The 21,481-nt window shown below is 40.5% G+C and overlaps 1 protein-coding gene across 3 annotated transcripts; it reads left to right on the forward strand.

Moving 5' to 3' along the window:
- Positions 1-4,995: 4,995 nt before the first annotated feature.
- LOC123961288 (anoctamin-10-like) lies at positions 4,996-21,133 on the forward strand. Of its 3 annotated transcripts, XM_046036548.1 has the most exons (17): positions 4,996-5,122; positions 5,227-5,288; positions 5,988-6,061; positions 6,942-7,210; positions 8,290-8,463; positions 10,269-10,406; positions 13,499-13,615; positions 13,883-13,999; positions 14,144-14,476; positions 14,779-14,961; positions 15,244-15,299; positions 15,391-15,465; positions 16,251-16,415; positions 16,508-16,699; positions 16,796-16,933; positions 17,868-17,984; positions 18,066-21,133. In XM_046036548.1, the coding sequence occupies exons 4-17, from the start codon at positions 6,949-6,951 to the stop codon at positions 18,087-18,089; spliced, it is 2,091 nt and encodes a 696-aa protein (XP_045892504.1). In that variant the 5' UTR covers positions 4,996-5,122; positions 5,227-5,288; positions 5,988-6,061; positions 6,942-6,948; the 3' UTR covers positions 18,090-21,133. The 3 variants fall into 3 exon arrangements, with proteins under 3 accessions (XP_045892504.1, XP_045892502.1, XP_045892503.1); XM_046036546.1 differs by lacking the exon at positions 5,988-6,061; XM_046036547.1 differs by lacking the exons at positions 4,996-5,122; positions 5,988-6,061 and having other exon boundaries at positions 5,145-5,288.
- Positions 21,134-21,481: the final 348 nt, after the last annotated feature.

Here is a 21,481-nt window from a genome sequence, read left to right on the forward strand (position 1 = left end):
GTGTAGTATGTTCAGTTATTCAGTTAGACCAAAGCACCGGAAAAAGCACACGCAGTCGCAGACACAAACATGCATACATACAAGAAGTCACTTCCTGGTTTGACATGTGCAGTTAATCTGTTTTTAACACTATGCTGCCACCTGCTGAAGACAACAAAGTGATCCCCCTTTCTTTTAAATTCTTTCTGTGTGCTTCCTCCTGTACAGAATATGGTTCACAAATTTCTCACTGGTTGTATCTCTACAGGATTTGGTGGACTGGCGGAATGGATGAACCTGACTGTTATGACATTATGTCACAGGGATTTCATTGTGGTTATCTTGCCTTGGTAAAGCCTGCTTTACAGACTGGGCATGGAGTTTGAAAAATTTGACCACTTGCCAGGCAGGGGACGTCAAATGAAAGAAACTATCAAGTTGCATTGTGGGAAGTGTGGGATCCAGCATTTTTGAGTCTTGACCTATGATATTGACCAATACTAGAGGCTAAATGTCAGGATATCTGGTTCTGCTTCAGTTTGAACCATTCTTTTATTGATTCTGTCATGCTAGTCCCCAAATTTTATGTAAGTATAATACTAAATCACTGGACTGTGAGCCTTTGATGCAACACAATTACTTACGTATTATGCATCATGTTTCTACTTTATGTCTACATTTTATATGTGCAAGGGGTAATCTGTTTTTAATCTATTACTTATGAATATGCCTAGTCTGTTCTGTACCCTGGAGGGTCTTTGCTGCTGCTTTTTGCCTCAGGCTTTCCATGTATGCACATGGATGGAGGTGCCCTCCCCGCCTCATTGCTTTATATGTAGCCACGTGGAAGGGCTGGGAGATCCCAGAACAGAACCATACCACTAAACTTAACTTACTACGACACAAATATCAGTTTCTTTGATGTAAGTTGTCTTGACTATAACTACCTATTTGTGGCATGCATAATTTTTAGACGCTCCTTTAAGTTTTTTTAAAGAGGGGATGATCCTAAAATTGCCTCCAGCACAAGCCAGTTCACAGGACAAACTTGACAAAATTACATATCTCACATGCAGGGGTCCAAAATCTGCTTCTGGAGAAAATCAGCCATGGGAGACTTCTAGGGGTAGCCTATGAAAAAACATACCGTGGCAAACAGAAGCTAATGGTGCAAACTTACCCCCACAGATGTTACCAGGTACACAGAGGTAAAACAAAAAGACTTTGAGTAGCCGCTAACACAGCTAGCAGGTCACAGAGCCTTTACTAGCATCATGCTAATATTCTCACAATGACAATGCTAACTGTTATGGCAGAAAATTGTGTCCTCTTACATTTAGTCTTTTATGTATGTTCTTTCACTATTATTGTTATTATGTATTGTGTTTTATCCTTAACCTTTCCTCTCCTATACTACTTATGTTAGTCTGTCCACATTTACTAGGGTTTAGGTCAGAGCTGTGAGATTGTTTTGGTGCTTTCTCTCTCTTGTTGTTCCTCTCCTCTCCTGGGATGTTCATTCAATGCCTAGAGAGGATCTCTGTTCACCAAAACATAGAAACCTCGCCTGTGTAAATGATGATGCATCCCTTTGCTCGGGGCGAGACGTTAGTGACTGTCTTAGGAGACAGAACCTCTGGTCCAGCTGATTTGTGTTGTAGTAATTCTCTGTTTATTCTCTTTTGTTAAATAAATTCTTCAAAGACAACGGTTTGTTGTAACTCAATTATTTGCTCAGCCCCTCACCAGGAATATAATTTCCACGACACTAACATCCTGGTGTTAAGCAGATATAATGTTTACCATGGTCACCATGTTAGTTTAGCATGTTAGCACGCTAACATTTGCTAACCTGCAGTAAACCCAAAGTACAGCTGAGGCTGATGGAAATGACATTAGTTTTGAGTATTTGCCAAATATATCTGACTAATCAAAATTTTGACTTGACGAGTGCGCCATATGGAAAGCTTAGGGATCACCAACATCGTTACAATTCACCTTGAGGGGAAAATAAATGGCTTAATGGAAATCCATCAAGTAGTTGTTGAGACAAGTCTGGACCAAAATGGTCAGTTGATCCGTCTACTCCTTTCATCCAGATTGGATGGATTTTGATGACATTTTATACAGACATTCATGGTCCCCACAGAGCTCACTGGTCACAGAACTGCTTGCAGGCTGTAGACTCTTGTTAGCTTGAGGCCACTTAATACAAAGAAGGGTCTTATTGGAGCATGCCAATGGTCTTGTTTACATCTGGAATTAACTTTGGTGATCCATTCACAAGTGGACAGCTCCAAGTACATCAGTTCACACCATAGACTGTATAAGTTTCTGACATTAGAATGCGTCTCCACAATGTGCCTTGAGTGACCACTTGTGTTCGGATCTCACTTCCCCGCTCTATATGCAAAATAAACATGATTTCCCATTGCACTGTTGTTTTTAACCTGAAATTGATTACGTTATTGTTTATCAGACCGTAAATGAGACAAGAATCAGGTTGGAAAAACAATACTTACTACCAGAGCAGAGTGTTTCTGGTGGCTGCAACTTTATAACTTTATTCACTGATATTGGTGAAACCGCAACATAATTTATTGAGAAAATATTTTCAGGTTTTTACTTTGATGCCCTCCAGCTGCTCTGCCTCAACTTATGGAGGTCATTTATGGAGTTTCCTCATGGACAGATAGCTTTACTTGTTGCTAACCTAGGGTGACCAGGGTTTTGGTGGCCTGTCCCCGTAGGCGGATGTCTAATATCCTTGTTTATATTTGGAACACAGAATGAAGCCTATAATTAACATGACTTACTGAGTTATATATAAAATAAAGACATGATCTCTTTTGCAATTATCCTTATGACTGTTGTGACATTATGTAACTTGCTGTGTACCAACCAATCCAGACCTTTTTACCTGTTGAAATACCTTTAAATGGCCAATACAACCCATTTAATGCAGTATTCCACTTGTCAGAAAGTGATTGCAGCTTCTACTTATGGACTGGAAGGTAGATTCTGCCTCAAAATTACTTGATTTCATTTATGAGGGTTAGGTTTTTGTGTTCAAAAGTGGTGGGGACATTTAAGGGTTAGACGGATTAGAGGTTGGACGAAACACTTAGGCCATGAGACATAATGACGCACAGCTTTGTGTCACAAGAACATGACAAGAATATATTATTATTATTATCCCCCAGAAGATTTTGAGCATTAAACACTTAATTTCCTGCATTCTGGAGACGTTTTCTGCACCATTTATGGTAGGAATGTCTTTAGGGACACCGTAAAATGGCCAAAACATCAAATAAAATGCAATATAACTGCTAGAAAGTGATTGCAGCGTCTACTTATTGACTGAAATGTTGTTTCTGCCTCAAAATGTCTTGATTTCATTTAGAAGAGTTAAATTTGACAGACTATAACCAAAATCGTCCCCCTTTTTATTTCATATATAATAACATTATATTTTTTAATGACATACTTACCACCAAACCAAAAATGTCCCCAGTTTTCATTTCGGAAATCTGGTCACTTTATGCTAACTGCTAACTCTGGCTAACTGTAGCTGCCGTTATGTAAGGATTATACTTTCCGGGTCCATGAGTATGTGAGGGTCTGCGTGACGAAAAAATCGTCATCAGAGGGGGTACGCATAGGCTATGTGCAGACGTCTGCGTGCCTCACATTTTTATGAAGGTGTGGCCGACTACGCTACCAGGACATCAACCGATTTACTGCACGTTTGGAACGAGTTCGCCAAGCTGACTCCAGAAAGTAGTATAAACAGAAGTTGTCCACACCCATGGGGTTCTGGAGCTGTCGAGGCTTTAGTCTTTCAAGTCTTTTTTACTGTCTGCTTTGGCTTCAGACATCAATAAATGTAACTTTTTAACTTTTAATGCAATATAGCATGGCCTCATGAGCCATCCACTCTGTTGGATGGTACACACTTCAACAACTAATTCTATCGTAGTGGTACTAGACACGCAACATTTGTTCCAGGACAGAAACATGGAAATAAAACAATGGCCTAATGCACTAGCGGCTACAACTTGTTCAGTCATGTAGGTAAAATTTTGTGCCTGTTGAGATTTAAATTTTTTAACCTAGCTAAATAAATTATTTACTGCATGAAATTATGGAAACAATTATGAATTATGCATCATGAACACAGAGCATTTATGCAACAGCATGTTTTTGTGTTCATAAGAGTCCATTTTACATGTACACACTGGTGTTGCGCAAATGAGTACGTACTTACGTTTATGCAGAGGATGTCAGTTGAGTCGTGGTCCTGGAGTACTTGCCAGCATACGGTGCTATTATCGCCAGCCTGTCGATCTACTGAAACAACTTTGGCTTGCTTAGGTTTCAGCTGAGAACTGTTTAGAAGAAATTCAACTGAGCTGATGGGAAGGGTATCTTAATTCATATTGAAGTAACATTTTCTCTCAGGGGACATGCACAAAACTCACACACTTCAGGCTTCACTGCGTGACCTGACCTCTGTCTCTCTCTTTTGAAAATATGTTTAAAATGCATCCAAAACAACAAATAATTTACGAGTTACTTAAATGGGAAATAAAAGAATGAAAGAACAGAAAACATTGAAAATTCCACAAAATGTATTTACAGATTTGATAGTGGCAAAGGAGGTGCTGGCTTCACTCAAACAGTTGCTAGTGTTCCAATTTGGGATGTCCCAAATTGCACAAATTAAGCACTGAGTATGTGGTACAGTCTACGTGTCAAACATTGGATTAGCTTGCATTGTTAGTTAAGGTCAACTGTACTCTAATCTGGTATGTCTGACGTGTTTTTAAAGCAGCAGATGGTTTGAGGCTTTAGTTAAACTGTAGTTACTCTGGTGCATCTTTAGGTGTGTGTGTTTTTAATACAGAGTAGCAGAGGCGGGTGGAGCAGTAGGACCCAGGGCTGCAGCAGCTGCAGGAAGGCAGAGAGCAGGCAGAAGGGAGGAGCCTGAATATAAACCAAACAACCCTCCACACCCTGCAGTCTCAGGAAGTTCCTCTGCATTCCTGCTATAAACACACACACATACACACACACACACACACACACACATACACACACACACACAGACAGAATACTGGGAGGAACCACATACTGAGGCTGGGTGAGTATGTGCAGCGAGTGAGAGGGTGTTGTTCCTGGTTTCTTTTCAGGAAAAGTGAACAGATGTTGTTATCTTCGTGTTCATCTGTGCATGTGTTCAAACAGGAGTTTGGAGGAGGTATGCTGTAGGACTGGAGACCAGAACCTCATCATCAACACTCTGAAAGGTGTATTTCCTGACTCATCCTCTCTCTCCCGCTGTATGTCTTTCCCTCACTGTCACTTTCACTGTTTAAACATAACTCAATAACAATTAAGAGGGACGGTACCATTTCCAGTTATGTCGCTCTGTATCTGTGTCAGTCTTATCTTGTGTTTCATGAGTTTCTCTGTATGTCAGTGTAGCATCAAGCACAGTTGCAATGCAGTCAAAACAGAAGTTATTTTATCTGCTGTTAGTGCCGAAGTGACCACTGTTTCCTCTGGAGAAACTGAAACATTGAGTGTAAACTCATATTTGAAGGGTGCAGCAAAGTAACTGAAATGACAGCCGGAGTGCTAATGATAAAGTACAGTTTGCAAATTAATGGAAAATGATGCCTAACATTGCTGCATTTTCAGTCTCTCATGCAAATCTAAGGGCTCCATAACCAGTCTAATGATGTTTAATGTGCAAATGATGTAAAGGAAAATGAAAACCATAATTGTCAATATATACCTGCACCTTTTGCTAACAAAACTGTCATTCATAGCTTGAAGTTCTGACAGTGGCCTAATATCCTGTCCAGATTGACTGTGTCTCAAATCTTCAACAACATTTTCATCTTATTTCTTTTATATTGTAGCATTTACTCACAAAACACGTTTTTCTTTTTTACTGTAGAGGTGAAGATTATATTAAACACATGTATATATTATATTGCCAGATTTGTTCAGCTTTTTGGACCACCATGAGTGTGAGACTGTTGTGAGGATGTACTAGGCAGAGCGGTACCTTAAGGTAAATGTTAACATCCTAACATGGTCAAAATTACAATGGTAACGTGTTGCTTGTGATGTAAATAATGTATCATGTTTACCATGGACAAAATCTTAGTTGAGCATGTTAGCATGCTAACATTTATTAATAAGCACTAAACACAAAGTACAGCTGATGGGAATGTCATTAGTTATTTGGTCATAAACCAAAATATTTGACAAAGTAAAAATTGACCTTATGATGGCGCTAGATTAAAAGTTATTACAATTCATCCTGATGGAGATCCAATAGTTGTTGAGCTATCTGGTGGTGCTGCTAGAGGAAAAGTCATGGGATCAATATAATCATTAGGATTTATCCTCTGGAAACCATGACTGTTCAACATTTTGTGCCAATCCGTCTAGTAAATGCTGAGTAAAAACTTTGTAGATGTTAAGTCAGATCACCAAAGTCATTAGGATTTGTCTTCTGGAAAACCGTGAATGTCTGTACCAAATTTCATGGCAATCCAATAGTTGTCAAGACGTTTAACCTCCTGTTAATGCTAGAGCATAGACTGTAGGCTTTATCCTCTGGGGATCATGAATGTATGTATAAATAAATAGTGGTTGAGATATTTTAATATGGACCAAAGTGGTGGACAGACAGACTGACATTACCATTCCTAGACACGTGACAATGGCGTGGCTAAAAAAACAAAAAAACAAGCACTATTTAAATAGTGTAACAAGGAGGAAACCTCACAATACTTTTTAGTTTCACAAAACCATGAGTAGTTCTAAGAAGAGGGTCTATCGCTCTAGCTCTCCGGTTGGGAGTTAGTGATGATGGAACAGTAAACAAAAGAGCTCAACAAGCACAACACAGCAAACTATAAACTATTGTTAACATTTCTTCTCAGGCTCACCATGAGTAAGGCAGGTGGTGATGAGATTGGCGGTGGCAGCAGCAGTGAAGGAGCCCATCAGCCGGAGAGTCCCTCAGAGAAGGTCCTGAGCAAACTTAGTGCCACCACTTTGCCTATTGGACACGGCTGGACCAAAGTTAGTTGCCCCTGCTGTGTGTCGGAGCGGGTCGAGCCATTGGTTCTGGTGAAGCTTGGAGTGAAAGTTCGCCCTGAGACGAAAAGGTGGCTCATGAGACTGATTGGAGCTCCTCAGAAAGATGGAGGTGAGGGCTCGAATAACAGTGATGATCTGCAGGAGTCCTGTATAGATCCCTTATATGTCTTCACTGATTGCAGCCTTAAATCTTACAGATCAAACATTTATAAGCTTTTCTCTCTCTCATTATGGAAGTCTATTGCGCAGGAGAGGCATTGCGCAAGTCACCTTTACATTTCTACGGATACATTTTACATGTACACAGAAAAAGAGCAGAAGAGCAGAATTAACATTCAAAAGAGAGCACTCAAATGTTTTAATCATCTTAAATCCAGCCCCCAACACAGCCTCCATTCCAAAGTCCTCCAAACCCAAGATCTGAGCCCAGAAGAGTCCACTATGTCAGTTGGTGCTGAGACTGACTGCCCCCCTTAGACAGTGTCACAACAACACTGCTGTCCAAACAACAATCAGAGTAAACCAATCAAATGCAAATGTAAGGCTGACATAGTGATGTACTTCCTCCTACAATGTAAAACATTCACTGAAATAAGAAATATTTCAACTCTGTAATCTTAGATTTCAAAGAGCTAAATGAGCTCTCAAAAATTAAAAGTACTCCCGGGGGAAGGAGACATATCTTGCTGCCCAATATGTATCAGGATGGTACAACCTGAGGGACAGTGAGTGACACACACACAAAATGTTGTAGTATTTAAATAGTTCTCAGTTATTTATATTTGTATTCTCTTGCAAGGTTATGTTTTACAAAGAATATGGTCTAGACCTGCTCTACATACAAATGCTCAATTAGATAACTTACATGTTATGAATTGCAGGCTTTGGCATTATAAATGTTTGTTTCCCATATCTCTAAAGCCCAGTGAACTGAATCTCAACATAGCTAAGACAGAATTTATCACCCAATCATGCAGAATTGAGTCAAATCATGCAAAACTGACCTTACCTTTAACTCAAATCCCTACCCCTGCCTGGATGTTTAGATAATATATCACCTACTGAAAAAAAGTTTCATATTTAAAAGAAGCTTAATAGTTTAAGGATGAATTCTCATTTTTGAAGTCTGACACAATTTACAAAATAAGAGTTTCAATACTTCCTCTTTGCTGCACCGTCTCACCCCAGGTGCTGGATTATTGGCCCACCCGGGCAAGGATGCCAGTGGTAACATCATTGTGGTCTCCGCTCCACGCTGTACGTTACTTAGAGCCACTGAAGAGTTGGGACTATGTAAGACTTACCGCAACGAGGACATGGCAGCCTTCTCCTACAACGACAGAGACAACTTTAAAGATTCAGGTACTGCAGTGGACACACACAAACATATCAGTCAAAAAGTAATGTATTTATGTATGTATTTTAATAACTCAAATTAAAAAACAAATGAACTAACTGGTGGGGTGTGCAAGTAGGAGAGACATTGGTCATGTCAGAAGTGTGTGGATGAGTGAAAATATGGCAAACCAAACAAAGGACAAAAGCTATGCAGTAGGCCCACTGAGAGAGAGTAAGACAATCCTTTATGCCTTTTCAGAAGCCCAGCCCATATTGACAGGTACGAGTAGGCGACCATCCCAGCTCCACCCATCAGCTAACTCCCAGGATCTGCAAAACAGCTTGCAGAGCAAGACAAACAGGCAGGCAGAGTGGGAGGGGTTGTCACGTTGTTGAAACAAAATATAATAGAGGGTGTGTATGGTTAGGGTTAGCATTTCCACCACAAAGAGAATGTCTTAATGTTAACTTTACTAGTTGCTCTGTTTAAAGGCCTGTATCTGTTTGGGATGAAACAATTCCCACTTATTTCTTCAGTCTGTTTAGGTTTATCATTTTATTTTGTCCCTCTGATCTAACAGTAACACCCTGTTGCTAAGCTATAAAACGAATACCCAAACAGTCTTGAAGCTGCACACAATACAAAGTTCAGTTCAGTTGTGTTGTGTTTTCCATGGCTTTTGTTCAAAGCCCATAGCCCACTTGATTATACAAATAAAAACCGTTTCACTTTTTTACCTTTTCTACTGGATTATCAGAAATGACATGGGCAGTATAAGAGTTGTTTTCATTTAAAAGGCAAACTGTAACTATAATCTGTGACAGAAATATGGAATTTGGATCACGTAATCACAAGTGTGCATTTAGTATAAGAGGGTCTCTGTTCAAAGACGGTCTCTGGCGTCATATGTGAATGTCCTTCTTGTCTGATGTCCATTGACTTATGGTCGATGAACTTTGACCTCTTTGATGCGGTAAGGAGTTTTCGTCTATTTTTTTGGTCAGACAGCTTCTGGTATTAATTCAGTCTCTTGTCCGGGGTCCTTACTATTTCACCGGTGTACTGCTGTCACTTTCACTAGAAACTCCCTTTGTACATGAAATAAGTGGTGTCAAAATACAATTATAACTATAGTATGATCTGACCTAAGTTAAAGTTGGTTCTGTCCTGCCAGCTGAGGTCCTGTAATAGCCACTTAATGACGGATGTTGAATGGATGTTGAAGTGTCCTTGGGCAAAAATCTTTTGCTCAGAATAATCTTTTCTTTAACTCTTGAGAAAACACTAAGATCTCAATAGTATATCTTTTTGAGATCACTCCAATCTGAATTGTTGCTCCTAAAACCCCTTAGGAGAAAAGGATGAGATGAAGTGAGATTGAGGTTTTGAGACTTGGGTAAGACAAATGGATACTGAATTGAGATTACAACAGGAGATTGGAAGTCACAGATGAGATCTCGTCATTGTATCTTTTTGAGATCACTCCAATCTGAATTGTTGCTCCTAAAACCCCTTAGGAGAAAGGATGAGGTGAAGAGAGATTGCTACCATGCTAAATATAGATGATACAGTAACATGGTGGCATGTATGATACTGAACATGTGCGTTGTAATTGTCAACATGTTAGCATGCTGATGTAAAATGTAGGTTAAAGCACCATTGTGCCTCAGCACAGCCTCACAGAGCTGCTAGCATGGCTGTAGACTGTTGGGCTTGTTCTTTTAAAAACTGTGTTTTCATTCTTGTGTGTGTTTACATCATGCATCACTGGCTATATGCATGTATCATTCTATCTGTGTCCATCTGTGTCTAATCATGTGTGTGATAGACAACATGGAGATGTTCCTGACCCTGGCGGAGCGGCAGTACATAGTGAAGTATGAGCTGGACGGTATGCGGGCACAGAGAGACCTGAGAATACCAGGTCTGGCTGACAGCTACACAATGCAACATAGAGACAACATCTGTAAGTGCTCTTACTGTGTTTTCACATCAATATGAGTATGACAGGGTACACACACTGTAAAAACATCCATCGAGATAAATACTTCATTGTTGGATCTATGTGAAGACAATCTACCAGTGAATGGGAGGATTTCATTTTTTTTTTTGCAATTTGTTACATTTTATAATTTCAATGAATGCCTCTGGACAAAGATAGAAACACAAACGCACACACGCACGCCGCATGCACACACACGCACACACACACACACACACACACACACACACACACAAACAAATAACAACAGCTTAAGAATTTGTTAAAGAGGTCATATTATGCTTTCTGGTTTTTCCCTCTCCTTTATTGAGTTATATATCTTTTTTTGTGCATGTAATAGGTTTGCAAAGTGAAAAAACCCAAAGTCCGCCTTAAAGGGAGTTGCCATCTCCCACAGAAAACACTGCTCCTGAAGTGCCTGGAAACAGCTCGATTGTAGTCCAGTTTTTACTTTCTGCATCCCTATATGTAACATTTATCCAGTCTAGGTTGAGCAGCTGGCTTGTTGCCTGTGTTTTGAGAACATGTATGGCTAAACCAAAGCCATAGTTGCCAGCTGAAGCGGCTTTGTTTTGGATCACACTACCTAGCTTGTCAGGTCCTACTCTGTTTCTGATTGGCTAGTTCCTTACCTAGGTACTGCGCATGTGCAGCTCCCAAAAAGTATCTTATACAAGTGAGATGCTTCACTCGGTAGCTAAAACAGAGTCTTCTACACACATGGTGAAAAGAGGTGCTGCAGCCATGTGCATGACAAAGATATGGTGTTTCTTGAAAATAAAACCATGAAAGTCTGTTCTGGGACAACCCCTAAATAAAATAATGAACCTGAAAATTAATTAATAATATGACCTCTTTAAGACATTTTTTGCAGTGCACCACATTATAAACTAGGGGTGCAAATCTTCACTGTTCTCACGATTCAATTTGATTTGATTACGAGTACGATTATCCTGTTGACGATTCAATTCGATATCACCATACATCAGGATTCGTCACCTCTAAGGGTGGGAATCTCTATGCAACTCACGATAATGATTATGAGGGCTATTATGCGATTGTAAAACGATTAGGATGAAGATTTATTTTTCTCACTGTGTGACTACTTGGTACTTAAAAGCAAAGTATTTGTAATGATTCAACTGGGTAGGAGTAATGACATGTAGCTAACGTTACATAGCGTTATTACATTATAACAGCATTATTACTGACCTCATTGCTGCTATTTTATTTCTAATGCTTCTATTATTATAGATTCAGGAATGGGTTGCCCCCACCGTGTTCACTCTGCATTAATAGAGCTGCTCTTTTTTTTGTCACGTCTAGTGTAGTTACATGGTTGTGTTGTATGGTGTCTTTTCTTTAAGTGGATTATTGTGACCTTGTTTTGAGCACCAAAGACTGTGAGAAAGGGCATTTCGTTCATTTGTGTTCTTGGTATGTGGATGAATGACAATAAACAAACTTGTACTAACTTTCCTGCTCAGCTTCCAGACCGCAGTCTGAAGACGTGATGCTTGCTAGAGCTAACCGCCTTCACTTTTCCAGCAGTTGGAACACAACAGACAGACTGAATTAACGGACACACTAGCCATGTTTCCATCAGCGTTTTTTAAGGCGCATTTTGAAGTATCGCATTAAAAAAGGTTGATGGAAATTGCAAAATTTTAAATTTCGCAAAAAACATTTACGCTGGCTTGAGGTGATTTTTGCCTTTGTCAAAAAAGAGTAAATGCGTAAATGGGAGACACTTTTTCCGAATAAGTTCTGACGTAGCGAACTTGTAACTCACGACTGATCAGCTGTTTCTGCTGTCGGTATCTTGGCCGGTTGTGCAGAGTTCTGCACGCCTGCCGAGAATTTCATGCACCTCATGGCTGGTAACGCTCATTTGTGCTGAGAAAAGAGGTGGATGCAAATCTCGGCAGGTAGCCTTCATCATCTATTCTGCCGAATTATGCATTCACCTGTTAAAGGTCCTATTCAGATACTTTGCTCTGACACTGATCAAACGGGGTTATCACAGCATATTTTTGCTGAATCTCAATGAATGATACGCCTACTTCTACTGCGTGTAATAAAATATTAATGACTCTAAACGTTAACAAAATACATACTTCGAATCATTAATCACCATTGATCCCCACAAAGGATATTATAGCGTTTAAAAGCATTATTTGGCGGTGCATGCAAAACTCTGCATAACACCGGATATTCCCATAAGGTGTGGAGACATGGCTGGTAGCAACTTGCCTGCTTGAAACACATTCTTGAGGACCTCTCTCTGTTTTTCTAAGAAAAATGGCCCTCAGGTTCATGCGACTGGTTTTGTTTCTGGTTTGGAACCCAAACGTCTTGTTTATTACAGCCATGTCTAACGTTAACTACTAATGTAACTACTGCCGTAGCCTGTTTTAGTTGCTCCAAACCAGCTGTTGGAAACGCACCCATTTTGCAATTTTTTTTCTTCATTTTAGCGACATTTCAAAAGTACGCTTAAAATTCACATGACAATTGGATGGAAACATGGCTACTGTGACCTACACTGTACATTTACTGACAGACTGAAAGTTACTGCTAATCTTTTTCTCTGCCCCTCTCACTTTCACCGTCACTTTCTCCAGCCTGTCACGTAGATGTCCTTTGATGAATGAGGAGAGGACCCTATCCAAGCAATACTGTTGAGTGAAAATCATAAGTTGCGCGATTAGGGGGGACCCGCTTCTGTTATGTGCACACCACAGACAGTCTGGTGCTGCCTTTTTCGTTCTGTCAACATTACGTTATCAATTAACATTCTAAAAATCGATTTCTGGAATTTGGGAATCGATAGAGAACCGTACAAGAATCAAATTTTCCCTACCCTTATTTTAGACTCCGATCCAGTATCCATATTTTTCAGCCTTATTGTACTGGATGTATGTAAATGTAAATGTGTGGATTAGTTGTTGTGTAATTGAAAAAAACTGTCCCCCTTTCACCAGTGCCATGTTCTTAAGTCTCTCTGGGTTGGAGAATAGCTTTGATGTCACATGTGTAACGCTGTGTTGTTGCAGGGCAGAAGCTTGGGTCAGCTGGTGTTATTGTGGACATGTTTCCCCTCCACATCCCAGGCAAACTGAAGGATCTCAGTAAAGCCTGGTACTCTGGGAATCAGCTGGCTCAGCCACTGGGTAAGAAATGCAACACACACACACACACACACACACACACACACACACACACACACATACGCACTACCACATAACTGTTTGTACACACATATACAGACACTAATGCAACTATGGCCACAGTCTCAGTTTTTCATGCATGTGGCACCCCTGTGGGGAGTTAGACTTTACAATAGATGGCTGTGTGGGCAACCTTCTATTTTCTGCCTGTAAGACAAGTGAACAGTGTATGCACTTACACCAGAAACCTTTGTGTACATCTTCATCCAGATTCAGTCAATGGGTATTTTGGAAGCTCTGTGGCTTTCTACTTCAGCTTCCTTGATTTCTACACCTGGTCTCTGCTCCCACCAGCGATACTGGGCCTGTCCATCACATACTTTTCAGGTAGGTGTGCAGATTTATCCAATTTATCCAACATCAAAATTAGAACATGTTGCACAATTCCAGTATGCTACGCTCAAATGTTCTTGGCTTTATTTACTTCTGGTAGATAGTAGTAGTGCACTAAGTTCTTCTTGCCCATCACAGGCGAGGTTCAGAAGGACATGGAGTCGGTCTCTGGCTCAGGAGTCACAAGGGTTGAAGATGAATCAGCAGTTGTCAGCGGCCACATGATCCAGGCAGTGTTCAGCATTCTCTGGTCCACGATTTTTATGGAGCTGTGGAAGCGTCGGAGCGCCTCGCTGTCCTACCGCTGGGGGACCCTGAACCTCGCAGAGCGCTTCGCAGAGCCCCGGCCCGGTTTCCATGGCGAGGTCGGGGTCAACCCTGTGACAGGTCGTGTGGAGCCACTCTTTCCTGAATGGCAGAGAGACCTGCGTATGGCACTGGTGTCAGTCCCTGTGGTGGGGCTGTGCTTAGGTAGAACTTGAATTTTAAAGTTGAATTGAATGAATTCATCAGTGCATGTTACTGAGCTGAAAGGTACCATGATATTCATTAGTTGCTTAATCAACAACTCAAGTAAAATAAGTATAAGAGACGTTTTCCAAAGTCTGCTAACGATAAAACATCATGTAAAGGCCAGCTGCTGACGAAGTGATACAGAAGTTTGTGAAACATGTGAAAGCACTTAGACACAAAGGATGCTCTGCCAATCAAAATTTCAAAACCAGCCTTGCCTTCAGCCTCATGTCTCGTGTCTGTTATGACTCCTCCTGCAGGGTTGGTGGCACTTGGTATGCTTTGTTTCTACTGGGGGGAGGCCCAGGTGCAACAGCTACACAAAGACTGGGACTCCCTATTGTCTCAGACTTTGCTCTACTTGCCATCAATGCTTCACATTGTCTATACAAACATGTTGGCGACTGCTTACAGGAAGGTGGCACAGTCTCTGACTGAATATGGTGAGTAAGAAAGTATGGATGCCATAGGGAGAATAAAGAATCATACATGTATGAATACAGAGGCAATAATATTTGTCTGATACTAATGATGGTAAGCAATGAAGGATATGTGGCAAAGACTCAGTCATGTTAGGGGAACGGCTTATGGGAGGGAGACAGGGACACAAAGAGAAAAAGAGAAAGTAAAATAGTCATTTGGTCAATCAGGCTATGCAACCTTACCAACAGTACTGTTCATAATGCTTATGATTAGCAATTAATTAATCTTATATTTCCCTTTAGAGAACCACAGAGAGGAGTCTGCCTTCGAGAACCATCTGACAGCCAAAGTCTTAGTGGTCAGTTCCTCCTCTCCTCTCCAACCATGAGTTCTTACATCTTCTTAACCCAGCAGACACTTTTACCAGGCTCTTTTCTTTCTTCCCCCAGTTCACCTTCTTCAACTACTTTGCAGTGCTCTTCCACATCGCCTTCTTCAAGCAGGATGTGCCTTTGCTTCGAAAGGTAACAGTTTATCTGTTCCACTCCTTTGAAAAAACAGTAATTTTACCATGCAGATCATTGTAAAACACACCTAAGTCAAACTCAACAGAAACCATGAAACTCAGGAAAACCGCCTTTGTTGGCATTTTCACTATTCCAGCAATTACCAACTCTGGTTCTTTTGTTGAAATAAACCCTTAATTCAATGTGTTAGATGAGAAAAGAAACTGCTGTTATATCGCTCCCACTCACAGGGACTAACCTACATGCATGGCCAGACCAGCTGTATAAAAAAAGCCGAGAGAAGCTGGGATAACAACACAGGCAGAGGGAGTTTAACACCATTCCCTGCTCAGAAACCCATTACTCCACTATATCTTTACATCCCAAATATTTATTTGCTGCTATAATAATGTTCATCCCGCGACCCTGTACTCAGGATAAGCGGTTGACGATGGATGGATGGATAATGTTCAGAATCTCATACACAGAGCCTTTAGGAGTTATTATTTGACCTACAACAACTTGTACAGTTGTGTCAATGTTGTTCACACTTTTATTCAATTTTCTGTCCCTAGGTAGCTAGCTAGCTATGTAGGAAAATGATATTGCCACTTTTAATTCAACCTACAAAGCTTTGATTGGTCAATTGTTTCTCGAACCAGTGGAAACAGCTGTCAGAAAGCACAACAATAGGCAGAGATATGGTCAGCAATTCAGAGGTCTGGAACCAGAATAGAGCAGTACTTCTCACAGGACATAAAAAGGCTTCTGAGTGACATTAAATTCTCTTTCTCTGTCTAAAGCGTCTAGCATCATTGCTGATAGTGACACAGCTGGTCAACCAGTTCACAGAGGTGGTCATACCCTACCTGGTGGATCGGTTCATCAGTGCCCCCTATAGGACAGAGAGTGAGGACGATCCAGAGGAGGACAAATTTAGGAACCAGAGCAACCTACCTGCTTTCCCTGTGAGTGTGCAGTATTTAGAAAAGGTGCATATCAAAACAGGGACTAGAATACACTCTGGCAGTGTATGACACAGCATCTTGTTTTTTCACAGGGCCTGTTTGCAGAGTACATCGAGCTCCTGGTGCAGTTTGGGTATTTGAGTCTTTTCTCCTGCGTGTATCCTCTGACGGCTTTGCTGCTGCTCATCAATAATGTAACAGAGATCCGAACGGACGCCTACAAGATCTGCAAACTCTTCCGCAAGCCCTTCTCCCCCCCTGTGGCTAACATGGGCGTGTGGCAGGTCTGCAGAAAGCACACATTAGAAATGAGATGCTCAAAGTATGTCACATTCAGCCAGTTATGAATTAACAACTGATGTGATTGTGTTGTGTTGCAGATCGCATTCGAGGTCCTGAGTTTTGCCTCTGTTGTGACCAACTGCTGGCTAATGCTGCTCTCACCACAGTTACAAGAGCTGTTTCAGGAGGGCAGGATGAGCAGCACAAACATCCTGCTGTTGGCTGTTTTAGTGGAGGTAAGGAGGAGGAAGGAGAGGTCACATCCAAATGTAGAATGGGCATTTTCTAAAGAAAATGCACACGAGAGCTGCCAGCTGTTAGCTGTTAGCTGTGGTGCAGCTCCGTCAGCAATTTTTTAAATCCTGTAGCACTACCCACAGGTAAAAGAATCTACCACTTGCCACAGATTCAGCAAACATGTCTGTTCAGGTTTCTTCCATTTTGTTAACATGACCTGAACAGAATTAAAGCCCTCAACCTTTGGATCTAAGACCTTAACCACCAGCCTATTAAGACATACTGTAAGCATAATTTTAATTAGTTAATCAGATGTGTTCAATACACATAAAATGCCCGTATCGCACCAATAGAGGGCACTCAATGACCACAAATGCCTGGCACACCATTCTTATTCTTGTAAATATTTTCTGTGACATCTAGTGCACTGTTGCAGAAGAAAATGAAGACACAGATAGCAACTAATCTTATGAAAGACTTATTTCCATTTAAACAATGATTGCATATAGAAAGACTGACAATATGCAAATTTTAAAGCAAACGTTCAAAGCTGTGATCACTATCGGCTGAGGAGGGAATTGAACCTGTGTCTGGCACAATACATACAGTTTTGAAGACTGATGTTCTACCAACGGAGCTATTGAACTACACTTCTTTCAAGGCATACAATTTGATGTTTTGTTGATAGAAGTGTACCTGCCTTAACGTAAGCTGTAAGCTTTTAAAGTAGAGTATGTTGGACGAAAGTTGAATTTTCTGCTCTCACAGAAACCCATTCATTTTAAAATGCTTAAAAATATTAATATAAAATCAACTGTTACAGATATCAGCAATAAAAGTAATAGCATGCATCTCATGAAGATGTATAGCTCTCACAATAATAATTACATCTGTGTGTTCCTCTGACATCTTTACATCTTTGTGTGTTTGCAGCATGTGCTGATCTTGGTTAAGGTAGTTTTGGCATTACTGATCCCTGATGAGCCGAACTGGATCCGAAAAAAGAGAGAGCGTATTGAGTATGCATCCATGCAGGCCTTGAGACAGCAGGTGAACCCCCAGACATTTCAATATTCAACATTTCAGTGTTGTCCTTCATCTGTGTGACAACTTTTCTTTCTCCTCCTCTAGAGGCAGCATTCTGAAGAGTCCTGATGCGTTAAGGGTGATGTTTTATGTTGCCCTGTGCTGAGCTGCTACAACCACAAGATACATTATCAACCTCACGGCCGGGCCACACTACCTGAACCTCTTGCTTTGCATTTCGGTGTCCATGTTAACAGGTTAGAGCAGCCACACAGCAATTGAGTGGTGGAACATATAAATTTCAATGTGTGTTTCATTTAAGTGTAACGTTAACACGTTAGGAAGATCGCCTGTGCACACCTACACTTGATGGCATAAGCACATATATGCCACACCAATACTACAACTGACATAACAAAATTAACTTAGTCTTGTGTAGGAGCAGGTGTATGAAGGAGACGTCTGGTTACCAACAGGGTGCAAACTACAGTGGAGTCAGGAAAAGCAAGCTCCCCTAAAAACATGATTATGAAATTTTGGGGGGGTCTCTGAAATATTGACAAAATGCGATTTTTACCATTCATTTCCATTTTTCTGTATCTTCATCATCACTGATCATGCGTAAAATTAGGCTATCGATTTATGATTCATGCATGAGAGTGATTTATCAGTAATTCACTCAAATGAAGATGCTGGCATGCATGCTATTCTGTCATCACCACTGAAGCGTGGTGTTGCAGTATCATAAACGCTGTCACCCACTTTAACTCAAACATCAGAAATAAATAAACTTTCTTAGTCCCACTCAGTCTGCGCTCCAAATCGCCATGATTTGTTTAAGATAATGCACCAGGTGAAATGCTGGAAAAGCATTACCCTTAGGCAAGCGCCTGTCCAACAATGTACCACCCCCCACCCCCAGCAATGCCACATGTGCCTATACATGTAACTAAAAATTTTTGAATTTAGAAGTGTTAGCTGTAGTGTCAGGCCTTGCTCGATAGTGCAGCACACTTGACCATTTTAGCTTCGATCAACACCTGCTCCTACACCTAACTAGGTTAATTGGGTAAGTGGAGTACAAGGCAGGCAGGATTAGGTTAAGTTAGGATTTGAGGTACTGGTGCACACGAGTATTGTTATGTTACACCTCTCATATCGCACACGGCCGCAGCTACTCTTCATTTAGTATCAGAGTCTTCCCAGTTGTTTCCACCTTCTGTATCCGTTTCAGATTTAAAGCCCTCTAGTGTTTCTGTGGACAGAATCCATTCACTTGTTAACAAGGCTTTCATTGTATTGTATTTATGAAAGGCAAACTCTATGTAGAAACATAAGGCAGTATCAGCACCGCAGCAGCAATGCTGTCTGTGTGGACGCCACACGTGCGTGAGCCGCAGCAGCTCAGCAAGGTAACAGTCATGCACAGGTAATGGTAGGCAGTGTGGCCCAAGCGTTAGTGTTGTGTGGGATCTCTAGCAGGGTCCACAATGCATACTGCTGTGCCCCTAATACTCCCCCTTTATACTTTTGAAGCGTTCTGCTGCTTTTACTAATAAGCATGGTGCTTCTGCAATGCAAGGGTATCCCCCATAAAATTTTAAGCCTTTAACACTTCATTTTCTGTATGCTGGTGACAATTCAAAATATAGAAATGTAATGGAATATCCTTTTGGTTTATGTTATTCTCTCACTTATTGTATACCAAATACATTAACTAGACACTGACAGACAACAGTGGTTATATTGGATTTTTTTGATCGAAATTATTGCTAGGAACAGTTCACTAGTTGCTGGAAATTGGTAGAATCATGTCCATCCCTACCTAATTCTACACCCTTTCTGAAATGTGCACCATTTGAAATGCACAGATTACATATAACATGTACACTGCAAGTGCAAAACTAAAATGTGTTTTTCCCCAATATTACACAGCGAATGGAATGTAATGGTTATGTGCACAGATACCCTTTTAAAAGGTTATGTTATGATACACAGTGTTGATTCAAATGTAATGAGGGGAACTCTTGTAAAATCACTACAGCTACAGTGTGTACAGTCAGTACTTAGTAAGGGACAGACAGGACAGATTATTTGACGTTACTGGCCGAGGCAGAAATGTATGACAGAATCTAGCCTTATCTAGCACAGCTTTATTTTCAGAAAATCATCCATTTGTCTATGGCTCAATCAAATTGAGAAAAACAGATAGATTGTAATCCTGTACTTAAATTTGCACTTAGTAGTTTCAATGCTCAGCTTACAGTGAAAAGAGTGACACATTATAGAGGCATGTGAAGAATTTTACAGTGGACTATTAACTGTTCTACAATAATGGATTTATCATCTGTGTGTGTACTAAATTCACTTTCTTATTTGAATTAATTAGTTGAGTCATTTGTAGAAAATGGTGCACTTATACTTTCCCTTGATGACCCTGTCCTCTCCTTAAATAATCACTTTATGGTTATAAGACCATATGACACCTGTAACACGAGATGAGTACAGTAAACTATGTGCCAAGATTTGTTTTGCAATGAAAGTTTTGGGGAGCTACCAAAGAACTGCTGTGTGCTTTGCTATTAGAAATGTATTATTTTTATATGTGTGGGTTTCATTCTCTACTCACTTGTGAGTTTGTTGTGTGCCTCTAAGAATGATTGCTTGAGTTTACCTGGCTGCAACAGCTAATTCACCTTATAGGTACTGATACGTCATACATTTATACGAGTGTTATATTTCACTGTTCACTCTTCACTGCTGGCAGATTTGACTTAATTTAATAAATGTGCAGATGAATCCACTGGGGACGTCCACCATTTCATCCATACTTGCTTAACAGTGTATTGTTTACTACTGTATATGTAATTGTTATGAAGAGTTAGAATTTTTTACAGCCACCAGAAGGCACTATATGCTGTCCATTTTATTCCATGTGCAGCAAGCCCTGGTGGCTGCAGAAGGACTGATTCAATAAAGATGCAGATGGATGGTGAGGCTTCCTCAAGTTACTGCATCTGTAGGTGTGCACACTTACATCGTAAGACACAACCTGTGTGTGTGTGCTCTGTTCTGAAGCGCTGTGATGAGTTAGTAAAGATAAACTTCACGTCAGAAACACAGGTGACGATGTTTGCTGGCTGTCCTGCAATAAAGTCACAGAAAGAAACTGACTGGTTGTCATGTCTTCTGTTTATACTTATTTGAGTATTTTTATTTAATGTTACTTTAGGCTTCTACTCCATTACATGTACTTTTTACTCCAATACAGTTTTTTGACAGCTAACAACTATATAATAGTTTGTAACAGTTCTCTGGCCCACAGTGATTTACTAAATGCATTTTGTTAGACCTCACATGAACATTTGGCTTATCGTTACGTATCAGAATAGCATCACCTGAGGTATTATAAGCTGAGAAGCACGGTTTGATTAACCCACTATGGGGCTCTGGGACAAAAATGAACTGTGAGCCCCTATTGACCCCCCAATCTCTGTGCTTTGTGTGCATCCTATCATTTG

This window comes from Micropterus dolomieu, linkage group LG22, assembly GCF_021292245.1.
Source record: "Micropterus dolomieu isolate WLL.071019.BEF.003 ecotype Adirondacks linkage group LG22, ASM2129224v1, whole genome shotgun sequence".
NCBI lineage: Eukaryota > Metazoa > Chordata > Actinopteri > Centrarchiformes > Centrarchidae > Micropterus > Micropterus dolomieu.